This window comes from Schistocerca cancellata, chromosome 2 (assembly GCF_023864275.1).
Source record: "Schistocerca cancellata isolate TAMUIC-IGC-003103 chromosome 2, iqSchCanc2.1, whole genome shotgun sequence".
NCBI classification, from domain to species: domain Eukaryota; kingdom Metazoa; phylum Arthropoda; class Insecta; order Orthoptera; family Acrididae; genus Schistocerca; species Schistocerca cancellata.
The window spans coordinates 944,954,564-944,976,661 of record NC_064627.1 but is presented as its reverse complement, the minus strand read 5'-3'; the positions used below and the strand labels follow the sequence as shown (position 1 = coordinate 944,976,661).

At 38.3% G+C, this 22,098-nt stretch overlaps 2 protein-coding genes across 5 annotated transcripts in view; one reads left to right on the top strand and one right to left on the bottom strand.

Moving 5' to 3' along the window:
* The window catches only part of LOC126160029 (protein FAN-like), a 174,942-nt gene extending 174,414 nt beyond the window's left edge, over window positions 1–528 (bottom strand). Inside the window, exon 1 of the mRNA XM_049916839.1 lies at window positions 389–528. Within this exon, the coding sequence (XP_049772796.1) occupies window positions 389–402 (14 nt within the window). The 5' untranslated portion in view covers window positions 403–528. The remainder of the gene's footprint in view (window positions 1–388) is intronic.
* A 155-nt stretch (window positions 529–683) lies between these two features.
* Window positions 684–22,098, top strand: part of LOC126162914 (endoplasmic reticulum-Golgi intermediate compartment protein 2) — a 93,973-nt gene continuing 72,558 nt past the window's right edge. Inside the window, exons 1-2 of one of the 4 annotated variants that reach the window (XM_049919726.1) lie at window positions 684–881; window positions 6,241–6,373. In XM_049919726.1, the coding sequence (XP_049775683.1) occupies window positions 6,268–6,373 (106 nt within the window). In that variant the 5' untranslated portion in view covers window positions 684–881; window positions 6,241–6,267. Of the gene's footprint in view, window positions 882–1,069; window positions 1,211–1,390; window positions 1,410–3,503; window positions 3,523–6,240; window positions 6,374–22,098 lie in introns of those variants that run through there. The other 3 variants (XM_049919727.1, XM_049919728.1, XM_049919729.1) reach the window with 3 other exon arrangements.

Genomic DNA, 22,098 nt, shown 5'->3' with positions numbered 1-22,098 from the left:
GAAGGGACGAGCATTTACGGTGGGGGAAAATAAAAACTAGTGAATTGCTATCCGATGATGAGACAAGAGATTAGGGTATTATGACGCTACCCACTTTGACACTGTTCGATCAAATTCACTTAATTACGATCCAACATAAATCATCGGTATCCAAAATGTAAAGGTACAGGGCAAACGAGACTGACATTCCGGTTGCATGAAAAGGAGGGTTTCTCTTTTTAAATATGTTATGAAAGTATTAGTCAATTGCGTATATGAATTGTGCAACTTCTTTTCTAATGCTCGAAGTGAAAATACACTTCCTTTCGTACTTTACATGTTAGTTCAGACAAGTGGATTAACATAAATGCAGCTATATGACTGTACTGCATTTTAAACCATGTTTTACCGTTCTTTATCCATTCTTGTTTAATCTTTTTCTTTTTTTTGTGAACAGCCGGCCGCGCTCTTTCCCCTATCCAACACCTCAATATCACCTGAAAACAAACATACACCTACACTCTTGCACGCTGCTGCTAATCTGACACTAGTACAGTACCACCAACGTAACAACGAAAACAATAATACTGAATCCAGTATTTCTATGTCGCGCAAACAATTTCAGTGAAGGAACGGAGAGAGACTGAGTTGAATGGACATAACTTTGTCATAATTTTAAATGCGACACTTGAAGCAGATTCTCATTGAGAGAATTACAGCACTAGAACGTGGAATCTCCGATAGCATTTGTTTTATATCCTTTCACGCACGTTGACACTTGACATCCATTGCAGAAATGCTAAAGTGATAATGTTTTGAGGTTATGTCAATAAATGACATTGATAAACATTGGAGATGAAAATATAAAATGAATTAGAGAAGCTTTCTGTGAGAATATAAGTGTAAGTGGCTGTTTGTTATAAATCATAGTTGGGGAAAGATATGGCACCTGGCATGTTGCTGTTGATACCGCGGCAATTGTAAACCGTTAGTTGTAAATTGTTTACTTTCTTGTGAGAGGCGTTATTTATTGTAACTTTGAAATTGACACTAGGTAGGCACCCTGTAAGTTCTGCAAAACCTCGATGAACTGTTTACCACGTTTAATTATTTGCCGGCTTGATAACTGACATCAGTGACGTGGTATATTTTTGCAAACGAGTTAGTGCTCAGTTATATTGCATCGTAGAATTGACGGCTAACAACACTGAGACAGATGTATATGTGAAACGTAAGATAGGAAAAGTAATAATTCATGTGCTGTTACGTATAATTTGTGTCAATGTTGCTGCGTCTCTCATTCACCATCTTTTTTCGCACAAACACAAAAAACCATGCTCCTAAGAATTGAAATGTGTACTAAATCAAGGTTAATGAGTTAGCAGAGGTAACCGCTAACGCGCAAGTTCCGTGATACCTACCATACCAGGGTAATATTATGTACAACCAGACTTGTCATTTCAGTACACACCTGTCAAAATGACACGGTTTAAATTCTAGACATTATAATATCTAAAACACCTGTAGTGTCCATCCAGGAAATACTGACATCGAACTATTAGATAGATTATTCAGGACATTTCTCGTCAGAAAGTACACGGACTGTCGAAATCACATTTTCATAAGAAACTTCCTGGCAGATTAAAACTGTGCGCCCGACCGAGACTCGAACTTGGGACCTTTGCCTTTCGCGGGCAAGTGCTCTACCATCTGAGCTACCGAAGCACGACTCACGCCCGGTACTCACAGCTTTACTTCTGCCAGTATCTCGTCTCCTCATTCTGGAAACATTTTCATAATTGTCAGGGATAAAATTTATGTACTAATATGTAACACTCATATGTTCACTAGAGGCTTTGTAGGCTGCCCTATGTTAATGGCTGCGAGTGGTCTTTGTATTACGCCTTTGTAATAATAACAACTGCATGAAATCAAACAAGTGGCCAAACTATCAATGCATTTGTGCTACCCAAAGAATTGCTATAAGAGTGCAAAAATATTGTGGTCATCTAAGAGGATAACATTACAAGGAGTGTCAGTGCATGCTAAAGAACTCTATGGTGTATGCATTACTTTTTAGTATGACCACTTTACTTTAGCAAAATATGTTAGTGAATAGTTGCCTCAGATTTAGATAACTGCAAGCAAACTCTGTGATTAGCATTTTAAGTATAAGTACTTCGTTGTACTACTACTGAATACACTTGCAATTAAGCTGCATTGCATAAAAGGAAATTAATCTAGCACATTCACATGTGAACACATTAGTTGGGGTAACCCATTGTGGAATTGAACTGACCCATATAATACAAAAGCTGAAAGTGTTGAGGAAAATCACTTATACCATAGTTAAAAAAGCATATAAAGTAATGAAAACTTTGGCATTTGCTATATTGTCTGCCACAACTTAGAACCTTTTATGTTAACCTTTTGCCAAACTAGTTGCATAAGATGACTGAAGGCCACTGATATATTCATTCCACTTGTTCGTTTCTTCATTTGAACTATGTGTAACGTAAGCCCCATCATGAAGCTAGGACTTTGGGGCTGTGAAACAAGTTCCACCACATAAATATCTTCTAATACACAACTGTTGTTAGCTGCACAGGAAAAACAACTGCTTGAAACTAAGAAACTGTTGTAAAGCAATGAGACCACAATGAACACACAGTCTGGTGCTGAAGTTTAATTAGTAGATGACAGTGTTTACATGGGACAGCTCAGAAGTGCCTCCAACTGCAACACCATCCTGAAACATTAACTTGTCTCATCAGTAGAGAGAAAGCTCATTTTTTTCTGTGGGCTATGGGTAGATTCAGATCTGAAATCGTGTAGTTAAAACTTTTGACAGTAAAAATGGTATGTCAGCAAAAGATATCATTCAAAACTTTGGCATCCATCTGGAGTATAGAATGCATGTTATCTATTGGTAGAACAACCACAGTGGTGATAAGAATAAGAGTGGTATTACTGTGCTCACCAGTCAGGCCTACAGCTGTGTGCTCAAAGGAGGCTACATGTCATTCACTTCATCATCATTACATTATGTTACAAAGCTGACATCCAATATTGGTAGGTTCAGTTGACCCATACCTTCACAGTCAAGTATTGTGGCATTACCTGTAGCACTTGCCTATTAAAGTTCCTTGATTGGTTAGTGAACATTGACTTTGTTACTCCACCTTTGAAAACTTAATGGAGCCTGCAAGTAGTGCACCATTTGCATATTAGGCTGACAGAGCTTACAAGTCAGACCAATTCCTAGGTACTGCACAAAAGCTGTAGCGTGCTGTTTATTTCTGCCTGATCACAGCTCATGACTGTACAAAGTGAGGTTAAAATTAAATCAAATTAGTCTCTCTTGTTTTCAAAACTGTTGCCCCCCCGCCGCCCTCCCCCCTCCCCATGCACACACAAGTGGCTCAGTTATTTAGCAGTTATCTGTGGGGCCTTTAAGAATCGTGAGTGAGAAGCTGTTGCTGGAAAAATTGATCAACAGAAGGAATCTCTTATCAAGATGGAGGAAGTCTTCCTCACAGTTGAGTAAGTGGGTCAGTTTACTTTTAGAGATGTTCTAAGTTAGTAGATTATATCACCTTGTTCTTTCAATTCCATTTTAAATGGGCACTATGACAGTGTGTTAGTTAATGATTAGTAAAAGCAACATACTCCCTTGGAGACCTCCAGAATTCACGTATCAGGAGAATTCATAGCATTTCATACCCAGCTGTAAGAAAATCTGCATTTCCTGGAATGGGTAAAATATGAACACCAGTAGAATTCTTTATTTATTTCCTACATGCAATGTCTTGCAAGTACTAGGTGCAGGTAAACAGGTAGATTCCATTTTCCTACATTTTTGAAAGATATACTAGATTCTAAACTGATAACTAAGATATAATCTTGTGAATTATTCACAGATGTATGTGATCAGCTGGGATTTTTTAGTAATAAAACACGCTACTGTGTGATGTATTAGAGGGTAAATATTAAATAAAAATGAAAATAACATCAGATATGCATTAAGGAAGCACAATAAAACTACTAATGCCCACAATATACATCAACAGTTTATCAGATAGGGTCAACCAACTCTCTCACGTAGTTCACTGATGATTCTGTTGTCTACAGGAAAGTATTATCACTGGGTGGTTGCAAGAAAATGCAGAACAGCTTGACTGCATTTCCACACTGTGTATCAGATGATAGCTCTCTTTAAACGTGGGCAAATTGATTGATTGAGATTCTCTTGTTTTGAGCTAGGTGAGGAGTCTCAATCAGAGGCTCTGTTCATTGTGTGACAGTCTTAGCTGCAGATTTCTGTACCTGAATGGTGTTGTGGAGTACTCTCAGAGTTCCCAGGAGGCTAGCATGTCATTTATGTAGCTTTTATGTTTGTGTTCATAGATTAATTCTTGTATTGTGTGCTAGCATAGCTTAGTTCTCAAATTTATTGTGTATTTTTATATTTGAAAGCTGTAAGATCATGTTTTAGTGATCGTAACGTGTACATTCGCACAGCTTGTTGCAGAGTAGTCACTTGTTTGTTTTCGGTGGCCTGTGACTGTTGACCACAGCTCTGTTAGCTGCCAGCCTCCATTGTTGAAGCACCAGGAGACCAACAAGTCACATATTTAGCTTCTTCGTTTGTTTTCATTGTTTAAGTCTTAAGTTAGGAGTAGTAGGATGGACAGGGTGTGCGCGGATGCAGGAGGAGCTGAGCTGACCACAGTTCATGAACAGCTGAAGATATTTATGGCCATAATTAGCTGTCTGCAGGCTGTGTGTGGTGGCAGCAGAGAAACTGGCATGTTGCATGGGACACCTCAGGTGTCGCGTATTTTGTCCACAGGCTCTGCTATTGAGGCACCTTCCATCGTACTCAACATGGGGTCCCGCACTCACTGCAGTGTGAGTGGCAGGTTGTTAAGTAGTGGCATCACTTGAGGCAGAGAATCAGTGGGTAGTCTGGCTGTCTGACCTCACTGCTGAAGCAGCGTTTAGTGTCCAGGGCTGGAAAGAATTCTAATGTTCACTTGGCTTATCTGCCAGGGGGCTCATCTGAAACAGGGAGGAGGCCCTGCCTGTGGCTATTGAGGATGCAGTAGTCTGCACATTGTTGGTTGTGTCAGCACCAGTGACTCTTGTCGCTTGGGTTCTGAGGCCATGCATAGTTCCTACAGGCAGGTGGGAGAGCTGGTGACAACTGCTGGCACCACTCGTAGGGTGCAAGCAGAACTCACCATTTGCAGTATCATATGCTGAGTCGATTGGGGTCCTTTGGTTTGGAACCAAGTGTCGGGTCTCGAGAGAAATTAGGGCTCAAATAGAGGCTTATATACAAGCAGTTTTTCCTTGCCCTGTTTGCAAATTCAACAAAAAAGCAAAGCACTATAATGGTACATGGTACCCTCAACCGTGTACCATATGATGACTTGTAGAATACATATGCAGATGTATGCTAAAAGAGGAGTAAATTGAAAAATAAATCATTTGTTTTTTTAAACAAGAGGTTTTTGTTTCTAGCAATGGTACTTACTAAAGTACCTTCAGAGATAAAAGAAAATGAAGCTGTTGTAGCATTATAAAAGAGTAACAAAATAGAGTATGTGTTGGTGAAAACCGGATTTTTTGTAATAATTGCAGTCGGTTGACTTAATGTGATTTGTACATCAAAGATTAGAAAAATTATGGCAATTAGGAAGAATCGAAGGGTAAAAGGTGATGGAGAAATTCAATATATTAGTTTAGATATTTGCAAGTTTCATGGTTCATGATTGTCTCTCTCTTTCTCTCATATATACCGTAGAAATTCTTTTGTGGAGTAGGAATTGTTAAGTAGACGTGATTTCAGTTTGAGTGATTAAAGTACTGAGAAGCGCCATACATATCTCTCTGCATGGATTACCTACATTTCAGTTTTGTATAAAGATGACCGTTGGATCTGGGGCACTGACAGTATAACTCTAACGTATATGCTATGAACAAGTGAGATAGTACAGTACATTACGTAGTACAGAAATATTTTACAATTATCAGACATGTTTTTATCCTATATCTAAACAATTTGAAACAGTGATTGAAAATAAGTGAACTCTTGTGAAGAAGCAAGACTAAATTCATCCTTTTTTGTGGATTGGTTTTCCAGAAGAAAAGTTAAAGAAGATTCTATTTTATGAAGTTTCAGTTCTGAAGTGTTTAAAATTATGCATTGGCCTCTGTATACAATATTACATGCATCTTTATCCTCGATTGTTTCAGGAGCTTCCAGTGCCATGACAGCAAATCATGTTACGTAACAGGGGGAAACGTACACTTAAAGGTGTGAAAGAACTGGATGCATTTCCCAAGATCCCGGAGACCTATGTTGAAACATCACCAGTGGGTGGTATATGTATGTATGGTTAATGAACACTTGAAAAAATAATTTCATGTCTTTTTATTGATTGATCTTACATGAAATAAGTAGCTCTCACATTACATGGTTTGAAACATACAGGAAAGCACAGATCTACTTGACATTATTCACATCATCATCTGCACTCATTCATTTTGTTCTAATTGATGAGGGCTCTGTACATATCACGCAGCTAAGCCAAAATGTACGTACCCAAGTTCTTAATTAATATTTGGCTGACCACAAATTTTGTGGTAGTTCATGTTTTGCAAACTTGTAGAGAAGTTCTGTTTCAAATTCTTTAATCAGACAGTTCAGTTCCCAAGCTCTACTTTCATAAATTTTTATGTTTTCCATTTTATAGTTTACAAGCCCCCTCAGTGCTGCCGTGTCTGTGCGGAACAACTGCAAGGGGGCTCATGTGGATGACAAAAATCTGTATGTGTGTTATGCATGAGATAGTGCTGAACAGAATAGGGCTGTCTCCATACTTCTCTTTTTCATGCCTGTAGCTAGATGCATTGGTTGTAAGCTGTGACAAGAATAGGTGGCTTGCTGTTGTGCAGCAGCCGTTATTGAGTAACAAAATTAGAAGTCGGGGATACAATTTCAAAATGTAATTGGCATAGTGATCTTGCCATATTCAATATTTTTGACAATTAAAAAAAAAAAAAAATACTCTCTAGATCAACATCTATACTCCACACATCGTAGGGCAGTGCATGGCAGAGGTTATGTCCCACTGTACCAGATGTTAGGATTCTTCACATTCCAATCACGTATGGAGCATGGGAAGAATGATTGTTTTAATGCATTTGTGCATACTGTAATTATTCTAAACATATCCTCATGATCCATATGTTAACAATACATAGATGGGTTGTAGTATAATCCTAGAATCATAATTTAAAATTGGTTCTTGAAACTTTGTTAGCAGACTTTCTCGGAATAGTTTACGTCTGTCTTAAAGGGTCTGCCAGCTCAGTTTTTACAGGATCTCTGTAACACTATCCCATGGATCAAGCAAACCTGTGACCATCCATGCTGCCCTTCTATATGTTAGTATCCCCTATGAGTCCTGTTTGGTACAGGTCTCACACGCTTAAGGAATATTCTAGAGCTTGCCACATGAATATTTCATAAGCAGTTGCCTTTGTAGACCAACTACTTCCCCGATATTCTACCATGTTACACCCAAGTATTTGTGTGAGTTGGCCAATTTCATCTGTGACTCATTGATACTATGAAATGGTAATTAAATCAATAGCTTAAGCTGTCAACAGGTGTTGATATATGTCAACAGGGACAGTTGAAAATATGTGCCCGGACCGGGACTCGAACCTGGGATCTTCTGCTTACATGGCAGACGCTCTATCCATCTGAGCCCCAGAGGGCACAGAAGATAATGCTACTGCAGGGATTTGTCTCTTGCAAGCTCCCTGTGAGACCCACATTCCCAGCTTAATGTCCACACACTACATTCGTAGTGCCCCTGCCCACTACACTCATTACTCACGGCAGACAATCTCACTGAGTCCCATAAGAGTTCGGGCAATGCATGTGCATCCACACAGAAGAAGAAGGTAAATGGGCGGTTAGCCTTAACTGTAAGGAGATAGTATCTGTTCATTCGGACATGTCCGAATGAACACATACCGTCAGTGACCATGCAGCTCTCTAGAATGAAATGATAATTAAACCAATACCTTAAGCTGTCGACAGGCATTGATATACGGTGTTCTAGTTGACAGCTTAAGGTACTGATTTAATTATCATTTCATTCTAGAGAGCTGCATGGTCACCGATGGTATCTGCTCTTTCAGACATGTCCAAAAGAACAGATACCATCTCCATATACATTAATACTATAAATATACATATACATTAATACTATAGTCATAGGGTACTACTTTTTTTGTTTTGTGAAATGCACATTTTTACATTTTTTTTTTAACAATTAAAGCAAGGTGCCAATCTTTGCACTGCCATGGTCTTATCTAGATCTGACTGAATATTTATCCAGTTTCTTTCAGACAGTACTTCATTATAGATAACTGCATCATATGCAAAAAGTTTGAGGTTACTATTAATATGGTTTGCAAGGTCATTAAAATACAACATGAATGGCAAGGCTTCAAGACCCTTCCCTGGGGCACAGCCGATGTTACTTTTATATCTGATGGTGACTCTCCATCTAAGATAATACGCTGTGTCCTCCCTATCAAAAAGTCCTCAGAGCCATCACAAATTTCACTTTATACCCCATATGAGCATAATTTTGACAATAAATGTAGGTGTGGTTCTAAGTCAAATGCTTTTTGGAAATCAAGAAACGCTGCATCTACTTAACTGCCTAGATACAAAGCTTTCAGTATGTCATGTGAGAAAAGTGCGAGTTGGGTTTCCCATGATCTATGTTTTTTAAATCTGTGTTGGCTTGCATGGAGGTCATTCTGTTTGATATACCTCATTATGTTTGAGCTCAGAATGTGTTCTAAGATTCTACAACAAATTGATGTCAAGGATATTGGACAATACTTTTGTGAATCACTTCTACTACCCTTCTTGTAGATGGGAATGACCTGCACTTTTATCCAAGAACTAGACATGGTTTTTCGTTTGAGGGATCTGCGATAGATTATATTAGAAGGGCGGCTAACTCAGCTGCAAAATCACTATAAAATTTGATAGGCATTCCTCATCTTTTCAGTGGGGCATGTCTCCTGGGTTTTCCTTTGTAAAGGAACATTTCAAAACAAAGTTAAATATTTCGGATTTTACTTCGCTGTCCTCAATTCCAGTTTCTGGGTCATTTGTGAGGGACTGGACACGAACGTGAGTGGCACAAACAGCCTTTGCTACCAGTCTAGCTAGATATATAACATAACAGATCAACTTAAACAGAATTATCAGAACTCATAGCAAGGGGATACTATCTAAACCAGATCTGAGCACTCAACCGTAATTCATCTGAGCAGTGACTACACTTAGAACTGTCTCACAAACTGCAGCAAGGCAAGTGCTCCCTTTTAAAATTTTAGGAGTCCTCAGCTGTTTCTGAACAACAATTCAAATTTAAATGATTTCATAAATCAAGAAGTTTACCATGTTTTATATACTTTAACCTTAATGATCTTAAGCCTTTCCCACAGCCCTCATAATTTATCATCATTGCTTTTTGTAAATGTTTATTAAAAATATTTGAATAAGTTGATTGTAGCATATCGAGCCATCCCCTTGCAACATTCCTGTCTCAACTGTAAGTCACCTGCAGTGCCTGCTGGTGTAACTATGCTTAGCTTTACATTTGCCAACATGGCTCTTTCCCTTAGCATTCAGAAAAGCTTGCTGTAGTTTAATTTATTCATTATGTTCTAATGCTTTTGAGGACAAGAAGCGATGTGGAGCTGGTTTGCAAACTTCCCACCTCTCTCCCACAGGTTGACTTACTTGGTAGGCACAGCCAATCTTTTTCTCTGGATAGCCAGCCATGCCGATCTCCAAAAACTTCTTCTCTGAAGAATAATGCTGGTTAAGGGAATTTATCAGACTCTCTCTCTACTCTTGAAATAACTTGGTACTCAAAGAATACTTTTAGTCCAGTCATGGTATATTTCAAATTCCACAAAAAACAAATTCACCATTTCTCATATAAATATTCGAACTCATGCAAGTCAACCAAGTTGTCAAACATTAGACTCTATTAGGATACATTTACAACAGGGTTGGTTTAATAACCACCAGAAAAGATGATCATGTCTTGCTTCTAGCATGTTCAACACATGAATTACTTAAAAGTCTAATCTCATTTCTCCATTTCTTCTTAACAATCCTCACAGTTATAAACCAGCAAAGAATAGCACAGACTAAACCAGCAAAGAATAGCACAGTCTCTTCTCTACACATACACAGAAACTCTATGGATCGTACAGCATGTACTTGTCAGCCGCCGTTCGTCCGCCGTGTCCACATTTTGCTCATGACTGTTTTTAGACCTGCACACACAAACATGCAATGCACAGTAGGTCGGATTCGTCTTTCTCACACTTCTGTTTAAAATATTGTGGGTTCGACATGGAGGAAGGCCAAGTGGTTGTAGAATTTACATAAAAATTCTTGAAGGACTACATATTCCCTCCTCAGATCGAATACACGATATTTTATGTACCATCATTATGTACATTTATATCACATAGAATAACAATTCATCTTTCAACAGTATATCTTGTTCTTTTAATAACCGTGAATACCCTTTTTCATATTATTTAGCTATTTCTTTTTTTTTTTTTTTCTTTTCATTATAAAATGTGAATATTTCAATCAGTGTTGGAGTTAGCTCTTTCAATATCTAAAAATCATGTGGACCATTTTTTTTTCTTTTTTCTGCTCTTTATCCAATTGTAAATTCCAGGTGTTCAGGACACATGAGTACTTAATTCTTTATTCTGATTCCTTGTACTATTTTTTCCTTAGTACGTGCTAGTATCATTATTTATAGTAGTTTGTAGTCTGGGGGAACTCTGGGCAAAATAAAAGTGTTCCCTTTTGAGACTCGTAAACTTACCAAAAGCATAATAAAGCTAGTGGTATATACAGGGTGTCCCAGCTATCTTGTCCACCCAAAATATCTCCGGAACAATAACAGCTATTGGAAAACGACTTTCACCGATATCAATGTAGGGCTGGGGCCCATGAATGTACATATTTGGAAACATTCTAAAACGAAAGCATATGTGTTTTTAACACAAACTTATGTTTTTTTGAAATGGACCTCCTATATTTTTTCTTCAGCAATCCATAGCATGACAAAGCACATACACAATGGCGTTGATTGCATCCCAATATTCCCATTACATCCTGAGATATTAAGACGCGAAGTTGACGCTTGAAACACCCGACTTGCGCTGCAAGCGCACGTCCTGAGGCCCAGGCGTGAACCCCATGCGCGATGTGATTATGTATAACCACACCTCCATACTTATCAAGAGGTCCGAAACAACGGTAAAACTTTTAGTCCACTTGGTCGTTTCACTAAAACCATCAACATGAATTTTACTACTACGAGTGAATGATTAACTGTCACTTGCGCTAGATCTACAGTAAAGTTTTAACGTTGAACGGCATTACCTTTTTAGTAACGGATTAACGATAAGCGAAGTTAACTTTGTGACTAACGTTGCGGTACACAGATATGTTACAGAACCGCATCACCCCTAGCCTATGGGATAAATACCTGCTGGAATGTACGACGTTAATGCAGGATGGAAGCAGACCGTATTATTCGTTTCGGACCTCTTGATAAGTATGGAAGTGTGATTACGCATGTCAATCACATCGCGATTATGGGCAGCATGGGGTTCACGCCTGAGCCTCAGGACGTGCGCTAACAGCGCATGTCGGGTGTTTCAAGCATCAACTTCGCGTCTTAATATCTCGGGATGTAATGGGAATATTGCGATGCAATCAACGCCATTGTGTATGTGCTTTGTCATGCTACGGATTGCTGAAGAAAAACTATAGGAGGTCCATTTAAAAAAAAAAAAAAGCATAAGTTTGTGTTAAAAAACACATATGCTTTCATTTTAGAATCTTTCCAAATATGTACATTCATGGGCCCCAGCCCTACATTGATACCGGTGAAAGTCGTTTTCCAATAGCTGTTATTGTTCCAGAGATATTTTGGGTGGACAAGATAGCTGGGACACCCTGTAGAATTCAAACTTACCAGAATAATTCCTATTAAACCTGTGACTTTGTCAAGACACTGTCCTGTTCCCCTAGGATCAGTACCTATACGTTACATGTTGGTTGACCCTAAGAGTGCACTTCCCACTTATCCTTTATGAGTAGGCCTCATGGTTCATTGCCCTAGTATACATCTTTATGTCCACTATAATTAAATATTTCCTGGTAAAATTTTAACTCTATTTTACACTTCATTCTCACTTCTTAGTATCTTCTCTAATACCCGAGAGTCCTCTTCCACTTCTCAACTTCTATAATCTTAGTAGGTACTATGTCTACACATATTATTCAACTCATGGTAGATACTATGACTACACATAATGATCAAGTCCCACTACTCTATGACTCATCACTTCATCTGTGTTTGCTACCCTGACTTTTCTTAAATGATTATCACGATTAACTCCAACCTTGCTTATCACTGTTTTGTAATTATTCCACAAGCTCTCCTGCTCCTATCTCTCTCTGTGCATGAGTTGAAACTAGAAAAAAAGGAACGATGTAGAACCGTCACTTAAAAAACAATGTGTGCGTCGTTCCAGATGTACACATATTTTTTTCCCCTACAACCCTTGGCGGTTCTTACATCCTTTCAATCTGTAACTTCATTGTTTGTGTATTCATATTTCTTTGTGTGTATGTGGAAGTGTTTTCATGTAGTCTGATTCTTTGGCCTTCTTATCTGAAGATAAGTTGTAGGTTATTGGAAACCATGGCAACTAGGAAGGACTTCAGTGATAGACATAGATGAATATGGAAAGAGGGAAAAATAGATAGGTCCTCAAATGAGAAGTAAGAAAGGAAAAAAGGTAGATGTGGTTTCTAAGATCGAAGAAGAGAAAGAAGACACCCCCAAATACCTGAAACCCTTCCCACCCCCCTTCCCCAGGATCCCTACCTTGCTGGTACTTCAGTGAGAAGCCGGAGGAGGTATGGTGTTAAATCATCTCCTACAGAACGGACATTCCCATCTTCACTCTTGAGGTCCCTGAAGAAAATCTTAGCAACCCTATGGAAACAGCAAATGGTGAAGAATCACAAACACTTGTTTGCGAGGGTCGTTTGAAAGGTGTGATGTGTTTTTTGTGTTAGTCATGATTTATCTGTTAGTGTAAATCATGCTTTTACCTACACTACCCACCCCCTTTCAACATTGATAACTACATCACATCTCATAAAAGGTATAAAATATTCTCTCCCAAGTATAAAATTATATATTCCATTATCACAGTCATTTAATTAATCACACAATATTATGTTTTCCACAAATATAATATTCCATTCAGTTTACTAAGAAAAGTATGCTTCAATGACTTTAACTCGATTGTCTTACATTCAGTGTGAGAATGGTGTTCAAAAAAAAAAAAAAAAAGGAATTACCTGGCAGCTTTCAAGAAAACATTTTTGATATCATTTTAATTATGATTCATATTTATAGAATATACAGATTTGATGATGTTGATTTCACCCAGACTTCTGCCCACAAATTTGCACAGAAAACTGGTGAAGAGATTACTCACAAGAATTAATTCAGCCAAAATTAAAACCCAACCGTACATGGAGATTGGGTCGGTTGCTGTCGACATTGCAATTGAAACTGCAGGGGAGACTGGCTGGCTAGGCAGATTTAATCTATCTTATTTCAGGGATAATATGCGTACCAATTCCCACCTCATGTCGCCGCCTAGTAAAGTCAGGATAAGTTGGGGCGAGCTGGGATGAGTTATGAAGACAGGTAGGGGCACCCCTGAATAACCGAGGAAGACGCAATCAAAATTCCTAGCGGGCACAACCCTCTAACAGCCAAGGATGACGCATTCACATACCATGAGCAATTTGGGTGATATAATAACAAATTCTTGCTGGTATGATTTTTACCAGTATCTCTAAGTGTGGGATGATAGTATAGTTTAAGAGTTGGGGGAATTCGGTGCATGAAAATTATTACAGAAGAAACACTGAAAACAACTCAGGATCCAACGGTCGTCACTCCGCCCATTAACACAGAATGTTAACATCCCTGGGAGATATACAACTTTATGTTCTTTGCATTGTACTTTCCTTTTTCTGACCCAGTTGTAGGATTCACTAAAAATTATGTCTTGGGATGGATTACCGTTTGAACCCGGCATGGTCCTTCATACTTTTGGAAAAACTTACTTGTCTCTTTCTTCAGGGCAGAGCTCTGAAGATGTTGTTTTACAAGGACTAGGTCATCAATCTTGTTCTGCAGTTCTACAGTTTTCTCATTATGCTTACTCACACTTTGTTGTGCATTTTCACTTAAATTTTTTGAAACTATTTCCTGATTCAGTTCGTAGTCGACAGTAAGATGTCCAGGTCCACCTTCAGAAAGTACTGTTGCAAACAGTGTATAACCGCCTGTGTATTTGCTCTTTTGATAGGATATAACTTAACATATTTTGACCAGCACTCTATGATGACCAAAATGTATGACACTCCTCTCTTTCCTGTAGGAACCGGTCCAAAAAAATCCCCTGCTATAAGATCGTATCCAGTGCGTACTCTCTTTCACCTCTGACATATTTCACAGGTTCTAATTAAAGATGCTACTTTATGTCCTAGCTTCTTAAAATAATAGAACTTAATCATATTAGCTATACACTTTTTTATTCCGAAGTTTTCATATCCTGTATGAATATACCACACAATTTCTTCTTCCATTAACTTCGGAATGCAAATGCGCCAATGTTGCGATGTTATACTGTCTCTTCAAAACAAATTATGCCCTGTAATTTTCCACTTTCCTGCTTGATTAGGAGGTAAGGAATTCCTGAAACACACAGCAAACATTTCTGTAAAATAGGGATCATGATGGATGTTTTCTGTTATTCTTTGGGCCACCTCTTGTACCCTGGTGTGCGGATATTCTACTGTCATAAAACTAATTTCGAAGATTACGCCGGGTTCCTCTGTATGTTTTAACTCTTCCATGCCTACTGGTAACCTAGACAAAGCATCCAGTACAATATTCTCAGAACCTTTTACATACTGTATTCTAACATCATATTCCTGTAGGCACAACATCCATCACATTAATCTACTATGTAACAACTGACTACTCATTAAAAAGGATAGAGCTTGATGATCTGTATAGACATGGATTTCTGACCCCCATACTAGTGTTTGGAATTTTTGGATACTCCATACTATTGCTGATAGTTCTTTTTCAGTAGCTGTGTAGTTTAGTTCACATTTATTAACACTACAGCTAGCAAAAACTATGGATCTATGATTTACATTATCTAGACCCCACTATCATTGAAAAAGTTCTTCTGCGATACCATAATCAGATGCATCAGTTGAAATTTTAAATGGCTCACCCATACTCAGATGATGTAATATGGGTGATTCTACCGTTGCTCTTTTTACATTTTCAAACACATCATTTGCCTCTTGATCCCATACCCACAGTATTCCCTTTCTTAATAAATGTAAAATTCTTGGGTCGTTCAGTTCTTAACCTCTTATATACCATCTATAGTAGCTGGCCATTCCTATAAATCCCTTCAACTGTCTTTCGTTTCTAGGGGGTGAACATTATTTAAAAGCTTTTATGCGCTCAGGATCCAGTCTAATCCCTGCACCGCTACAATATGCCCTATAAACTTAAGCTCTTGTCGGGCAAAGTGCGATTTAGACAATTTCACTGTAATACCTTTTTCTTTAAATTTTTTCAGGGTCTTACTCATGGTTAGACAATGTTCTTCCCAGGTAGCAGAGATTATGAGGTTATCATCCACATATATTATTAAATCCTTCAATAAATCTTTTCCTAATGCCTCATCCAGAGCACATAGAAATACGGATACTGAGTTATATAGTCTGAACAGTGACACATTGAAATGATATGATTTACCATCAAACAGAAACACTGTATACTTCTTGGATTCAGGATGTAGCCTAATTTGCCAATATCCCGCCGTCAGGTCCATCGTGTTAAAACCTTACTTTTTCAAATTTGGATAATAATTCATCGATGTTAATTGGTCTGTCTCATTCTGTCTCTATATGCTTATTCAGTGTACGCGTGTCTAGCACTAATCGCACACCGCCTGTAACCTTTTTTACCACTACTAAAGGGTTATTCATGACTCTAGAACTACGTTCTGTTATATTGTTGTCAATCAATTTGTCAGTTTCCTCCTTAACTGCTTCTTTCAAACTTTATTGGATATGACTTACAGAAAAAATGGAGTGTCCTCTTTGATTTTAAACTTACATATGTAATCGCTGATATTACTGGAATGATTGTAAAATACTACTTCATATTCCATTAGAATTTTATATAAATCTAGTTTTTGTTCACTGGTTAATATTAGAGATTCATTTACTTTGTTTTGTATGTCAGCTCGATGTGATACGTGATTTACATTATCATTCTGCTACAGTTGTGCTGTAGCAGTTAATCGTAAATATTGACATTCAGTTGTTTGTCTTGCAATGTAATTATCGGTCATAAATGGTATCCTACATTTACTGTCATCTTTACCCAAGCAAAGAAGATTTTCCTCAAAATTCAATATGACGTTAAATTCTAATAACCAATCTAGGCCAAATAAAACACCCCTATTAATATTTTCTACTATTAAAAGTGTTCGACAAAATCTGATATTTCCAATGTGGCAGTTCACTTAGGTTTCATGTTTCACAACGTTACTTTTCGTTCCGGTTATACCAACTATGTAAACTCCAGTTACTGGTAACAGCGGTAAGTAATGCTTAATCTGTAATGTGTTAAATAACGCGCTAGAAATGAGTGACACCTCACTTCCTGAGTCCATAAATATGTTAACTTCAGAATTCTCCATGGTTCCTGCTATTATTGGTTGTGGATTGCTGGTAGTCGAGCTTGGTTTTTCCAGTAACAACCATTCTTTTGTACGTATTTTGTGTGTGAAATTAACATACTTATTATGAACCAGGCCTCCTAGTGTATTTCTACGACCTGGGCCCCGGCCCTGGATCCAGATCCCACTGCGTTTTCCTTATTATTAGTAATCACTGGTTGCTTACAAAATCGGGGTAATATGTTGCTACTTTGTGCTCAATTATTACTTGGCACAAATTCCTGCGATGTTACTGGACCTAAATTCGAAGGTGGGTGCTTCTTCTGATAATTATCATTGCCATTATTGCTGTTGCAATGGTGTACTCTAGCGAAGTTGGCTTCATGTTTTTAAAATTATTATTACTATTTCTCTTGTAATTCTGATTTTCACTTTGGTGTACGCTCTCGTTGCGGTCCTTATTTAACGCATCAAGTGCGTCCACAAAGAACAACAATTCTTCTACTGTTTTGCAGCTGCTACACAAGATGTTTTTTCTTGCATAGATATGTAAGCATCTGATCAAAATTCGAACTAACCTCTCTTCTTCCATTTGCTTATCTAAGTAATTCACCCACGTTAAATACCAGTCAAAATACTTTCTCATTGTTCCCCACATATTATTGTAATACGTAGGGTCCCACAAATCAGATATTAGTTTTTCCTGCTCACTAGCGCACCAGTATTTTTCCTTAAATTTCTCCTGGAAGTCTCCCCAAGAAGAAAAACTCTTGATGTTTACAGTATCCCACTCTCTGGCTTCCCCTGAAAGGTACCCAACAGCAAATTCAATCTTTTTCGAATCTTCCCAGTTCTTTGGCAAGGCTTGGTTAAATCTTTTCAGAAAATGAGTGGGATGTACTTCCCCATCCAGCTTAAACTTCAGGAATTGCCTAGATAACCCTGAATTGGCTCCCCATTGTAAATCTGTCATTATCTCACTAGGCAATACTACGTTAGGAGAAGTCATCCTCTTACCTACGTTGTCCTGAATAAGTTTGAATTCTTTCCATAATTCATACCTGCCTTTCTTGGTATCATGGATATCAGAAGATAAGACAGTAGATACATTCTCGGAGATTACTCTCGCGGCAACTTTTTGGTCAATTATTTCATCTACCTGTTCCTCCAGACTACTTATATTTATTAAGTCTGAGGTTGCTAGTTTCTCTTTAAAGTTTCTTTCCACATTATCTACTCGAGTGTTAACACCTGCAATTTGCGATTGGACTATTGGTATTAACTTATCCTACTTTTCAACACTCTCTCTCAAATTGTGTAATCTTTGCTTTACAGCATCAAATGTAACAGTACATACATTTTGAAATGATCCTAACTTCTCACTAAGTTCAGATTATACATTATTACATTTATCTTCAATATCAAATTCTGACTTCTTTGTCAAATCCTGAAATTGCTCATTCTGTCTATGATTAAAGTGAGTGACAGTTGATTTATGTGACTGCTTAAAGAACTAGTTAGTTCACCTTTCAAATCTATTTTAAAATTTTTTGCTTTAGTAGTTAAAGCATCAAATTTGGTTTTCAGATTTCCCATGCCTTCACATAAATGGCTAAATTCCTTACTTTGTATCTACTTTAGCACTTGTTATTGTTGTTGTTGTGGTCTTCAGTCCTGAGACTGGTTTGATGCAGCTCTCCATGCTACTCTATCCTTTGCAAGCTTCTTCATCTCCTAGTACCTATTGCAACCTACATCCTTCTGAATCTGCTTAGTGTATTCATCTCTTGGTCTCCCTCTACGATTTTTACCCTCCACGCTGCCCTCCAATACTAAATTTGTGATCCCTTGATGCCTCAGAACATGTCCTACCAATCAATCCCTTCTTCTAGTCAAGTTGTGCCACAAACTTCTCTTCTCCCCAATCCTATTCAATACCTCCTCATTAGTTATATGATCTACCCATCTAATCTTCAGCATTCTTCTGTAGCACCACATTTCGAAAGCTTGTATTCTCTTCTTGTCCAAACTATTTATCGTCCATGTTTCACTTCCATACATGGCTACACTCCATACAAATACTTTCAGAAATGACTTCCTGACACTTAAATCTATACTCGATGTTAACAAATTTCTCTTCTTCAGAAATGCTTTCCTTGCCATTGCCAGTCTACATTTTATATCCTCTCTACTTCGACCATCATCAGATATTTTGCTCCCCAAATAGCAAAACTCATCTACTACTTTAAGTGTCTCATTTCCTAATCTCATACCCTCAGCATCTCCCAACTGATTTAGACTACATTCCATTATACTCGTTTTGCTTTTGTTGATGTTCATCTTATATCCTCCTTTCAAGATGCTATCCATTCCGTTCAACTGCTCTTCCAAGTCCTTTGCTGTCTCTGACAGAATTACAATGTCATCGGCGAACCACAAGGTTTTTATTTCTTCTCCATGGATTTTCATACCTAATCCAAATTTTTCTATTGTTTCCTTCACTGCTTGCTCAATATACAGATTGAATAACAACGGGGAGAGGCTACAACCCTGTCTCACTCCCTTCCCAACCACTGCTTCCCTTTCATGGCCCTCAACTCTTATAACTGCCGTTTGGTTTCTGTACAAATTGTAAATAGCCTTTCGTTCCCTGTATTTTACTCCTGTCACCTTCAGAATATGAAAGAGAGTATTCCAGTCAACATTGTCAAAAGATTTCTCTAAGTCTACAAATGGTAGAAACGTAGGTTTGCCTTTGCTTAATCTAGCTTCCAAGATAAGTCGTAGGGTCAGTATTGCCTGACGTGTTCCAATATTTCTATGGCATCCAAACTGATCTTCCCCGAGGTCAGCTTCTACTAGTTTTTCCATTCGTCTGTAAAGAATTTGCGTTAGTATTTTGCAGCCATGACTTATTAAACTGATAGTTCGGTAATTTTCACATCTGTCAACACCTGCTTTCTTTGGGATTGGAATTATTATATTCTTCTTGAAGTCTGAGGGTATTTCGCCTGTCTCACCAGATGGTAGAGTTTTGTCAGGACTGGCTCTCCCAAGGCTGTCAGTAGTTCTAATGGAATGTTATCTACTCCCGGGGCCTTGTTTCAACTCAGGTCTTTCAATGCTCTGTCAAACTCTTCACGTAGCATCATATCTCCCATTTCATCTTCATCTTCTTCCATTTCCATAATATTGTCCTCACGTACATCGCCCTTGTATAGACCCTCTATATACTCCTTCCACCTTTCTGCTTTCCCCTCTTTGCTTAGAACTGGGTTTCCATCTGAGCTCTTGATATTCATACAAGTGGTTCTCTTTTCTACAAAGGTCTCTTTAATTTTTCTGTAGGCTGTATCTATCTTATCCCTAGTGAGATAAGCCTCTACATCCCTACATTTGTCCTCTAGCCATGCCTGCTTAACCATTTTGCACTTCCTGTCGATCTCATTTTTCAGACATTTGTATTCCTTTTTGCCTGCTTCATTTACTGCATTTTTATATTTTCTCCTTTCATCAATTAAATTCAATATTTCTTCTGTTACCCAAGGATTTCTACTAGCCCTCGTCTTTTTACCTACTTGATCCTCTGCTGCCTTCACTACTTCATCCCTCCGAGCTACCCATTTGTCTTCTAGTGTATTTCTTTGCCCCATTCCTGTCAATTGTTCCCTTATGCTCTCCCTGAAACTCTGTACAATCTCTGGTTTAGTCAGTTTATCCAAGTCCCATCTCCTTAAATTCCCACCTTCTTGCAGTTTCTTCAGTTTTAGTCTACAGTTCATAACCAATAGATTGTGGTCAGAGTCCACATCTGCCCCTGGAAATGTCTTACAATTTAAAACATGGTTCCTAAATCTTTGTCTTACCATTATATAATCTATCTGATACCTTTTAGTATCTCCAGGCTTCTTCCATGTATACAACCTTCTTTTATGATTCTTGAACCAAGTGTTAGCTATGATTATGTTGTGCTCTGTGCAAAATTCTACCAGGCGGCTTCCTCTTTCATTTCTTATCCCCAATCCATATTCACCTACTACGTTTCCTTCTCTCCCTTTTCCTACTACCGAATTCCAGTCACCCATGACTATTAAATTTTCATCTCCCTTCACTATCTGAATAATTTCTTTTATTTCATCATACATTTCTTCAATTTCTTCGTCATCTGCAGAGCTAGTTGGCATATAAACGTGTACTACTGTAGTAGGGGTGGGCTTCGTGTCTATCTTGGCCACAATAATGCGTTCAGTATGCTGTTTGTAGTAGCTTACCCGCATTCCTATTTTTTTTATTCATTATTAAACCTACTCCTTCATTACCCCTATTTGACTTTGTATTTATAACCTTGTATTCGCCTGACCAAAAGTCTTGTGCCTCCTGCCACCGAACTTCACTAATTCCCACTATATCTAACTTTAACCTATCCATTTCCCTTTTTAAATTTTCTAAGCTACCTGCCCAATTAAGGGATCTGACATTCCACGCTCCGATCCGTAGAACGCCAGTTTTCTTTCTCCTGATAACGACGTCCACTTGAGCAATCCCCGCTCGTAGATCCGAATGGGGGACTATTTTACCTCCGGAATATTTTACCCAAGAGGACGCCATCATCATTTAACCATACAGTAAAGCTGCATGCCCTCGGGAAAAGTTACGGCTGTAGTTTCCCCTGCTTTCAGCCGTTCGCAGTACCACAACAGCAAGGCCGTTTTGGTTAGTGTTACAGGGCCAGATCAGTCAATCATCCAGGCTGTTGCCCCTGCAACTACTGAAAAGGCTGCTGCCCCTCTTCAGGAACCACACGTTTGACTGGCCTCTCAACAGATACCCCTCCGTTGTGGTTGCACCTACGGTACGGCTATCTGTATCGCTGAAGCACGCAAGCCTCCCCACCAACGGCAAGGTCCATGGTTCATGGGGGGAGCTTTAGCACTTAACAATCCTAAAGTTTCATTCTGAACATCCAATTTATTATTTAATTGAGTATTCACTGAATCTAATTTAAGACATTGAGCATTTAAAGTTGTATTTAGTTCCTTTCTTAAAGAAGCATTTTGAGCAGTTGAATCTGTCTTTTGGTCATCTATTTTATTATTTAAAGTTTTGATCAAGTTCACTAATTCAGACCAGTCTGGCACCTCCTTACTCACTTTCATTGCCATGGCT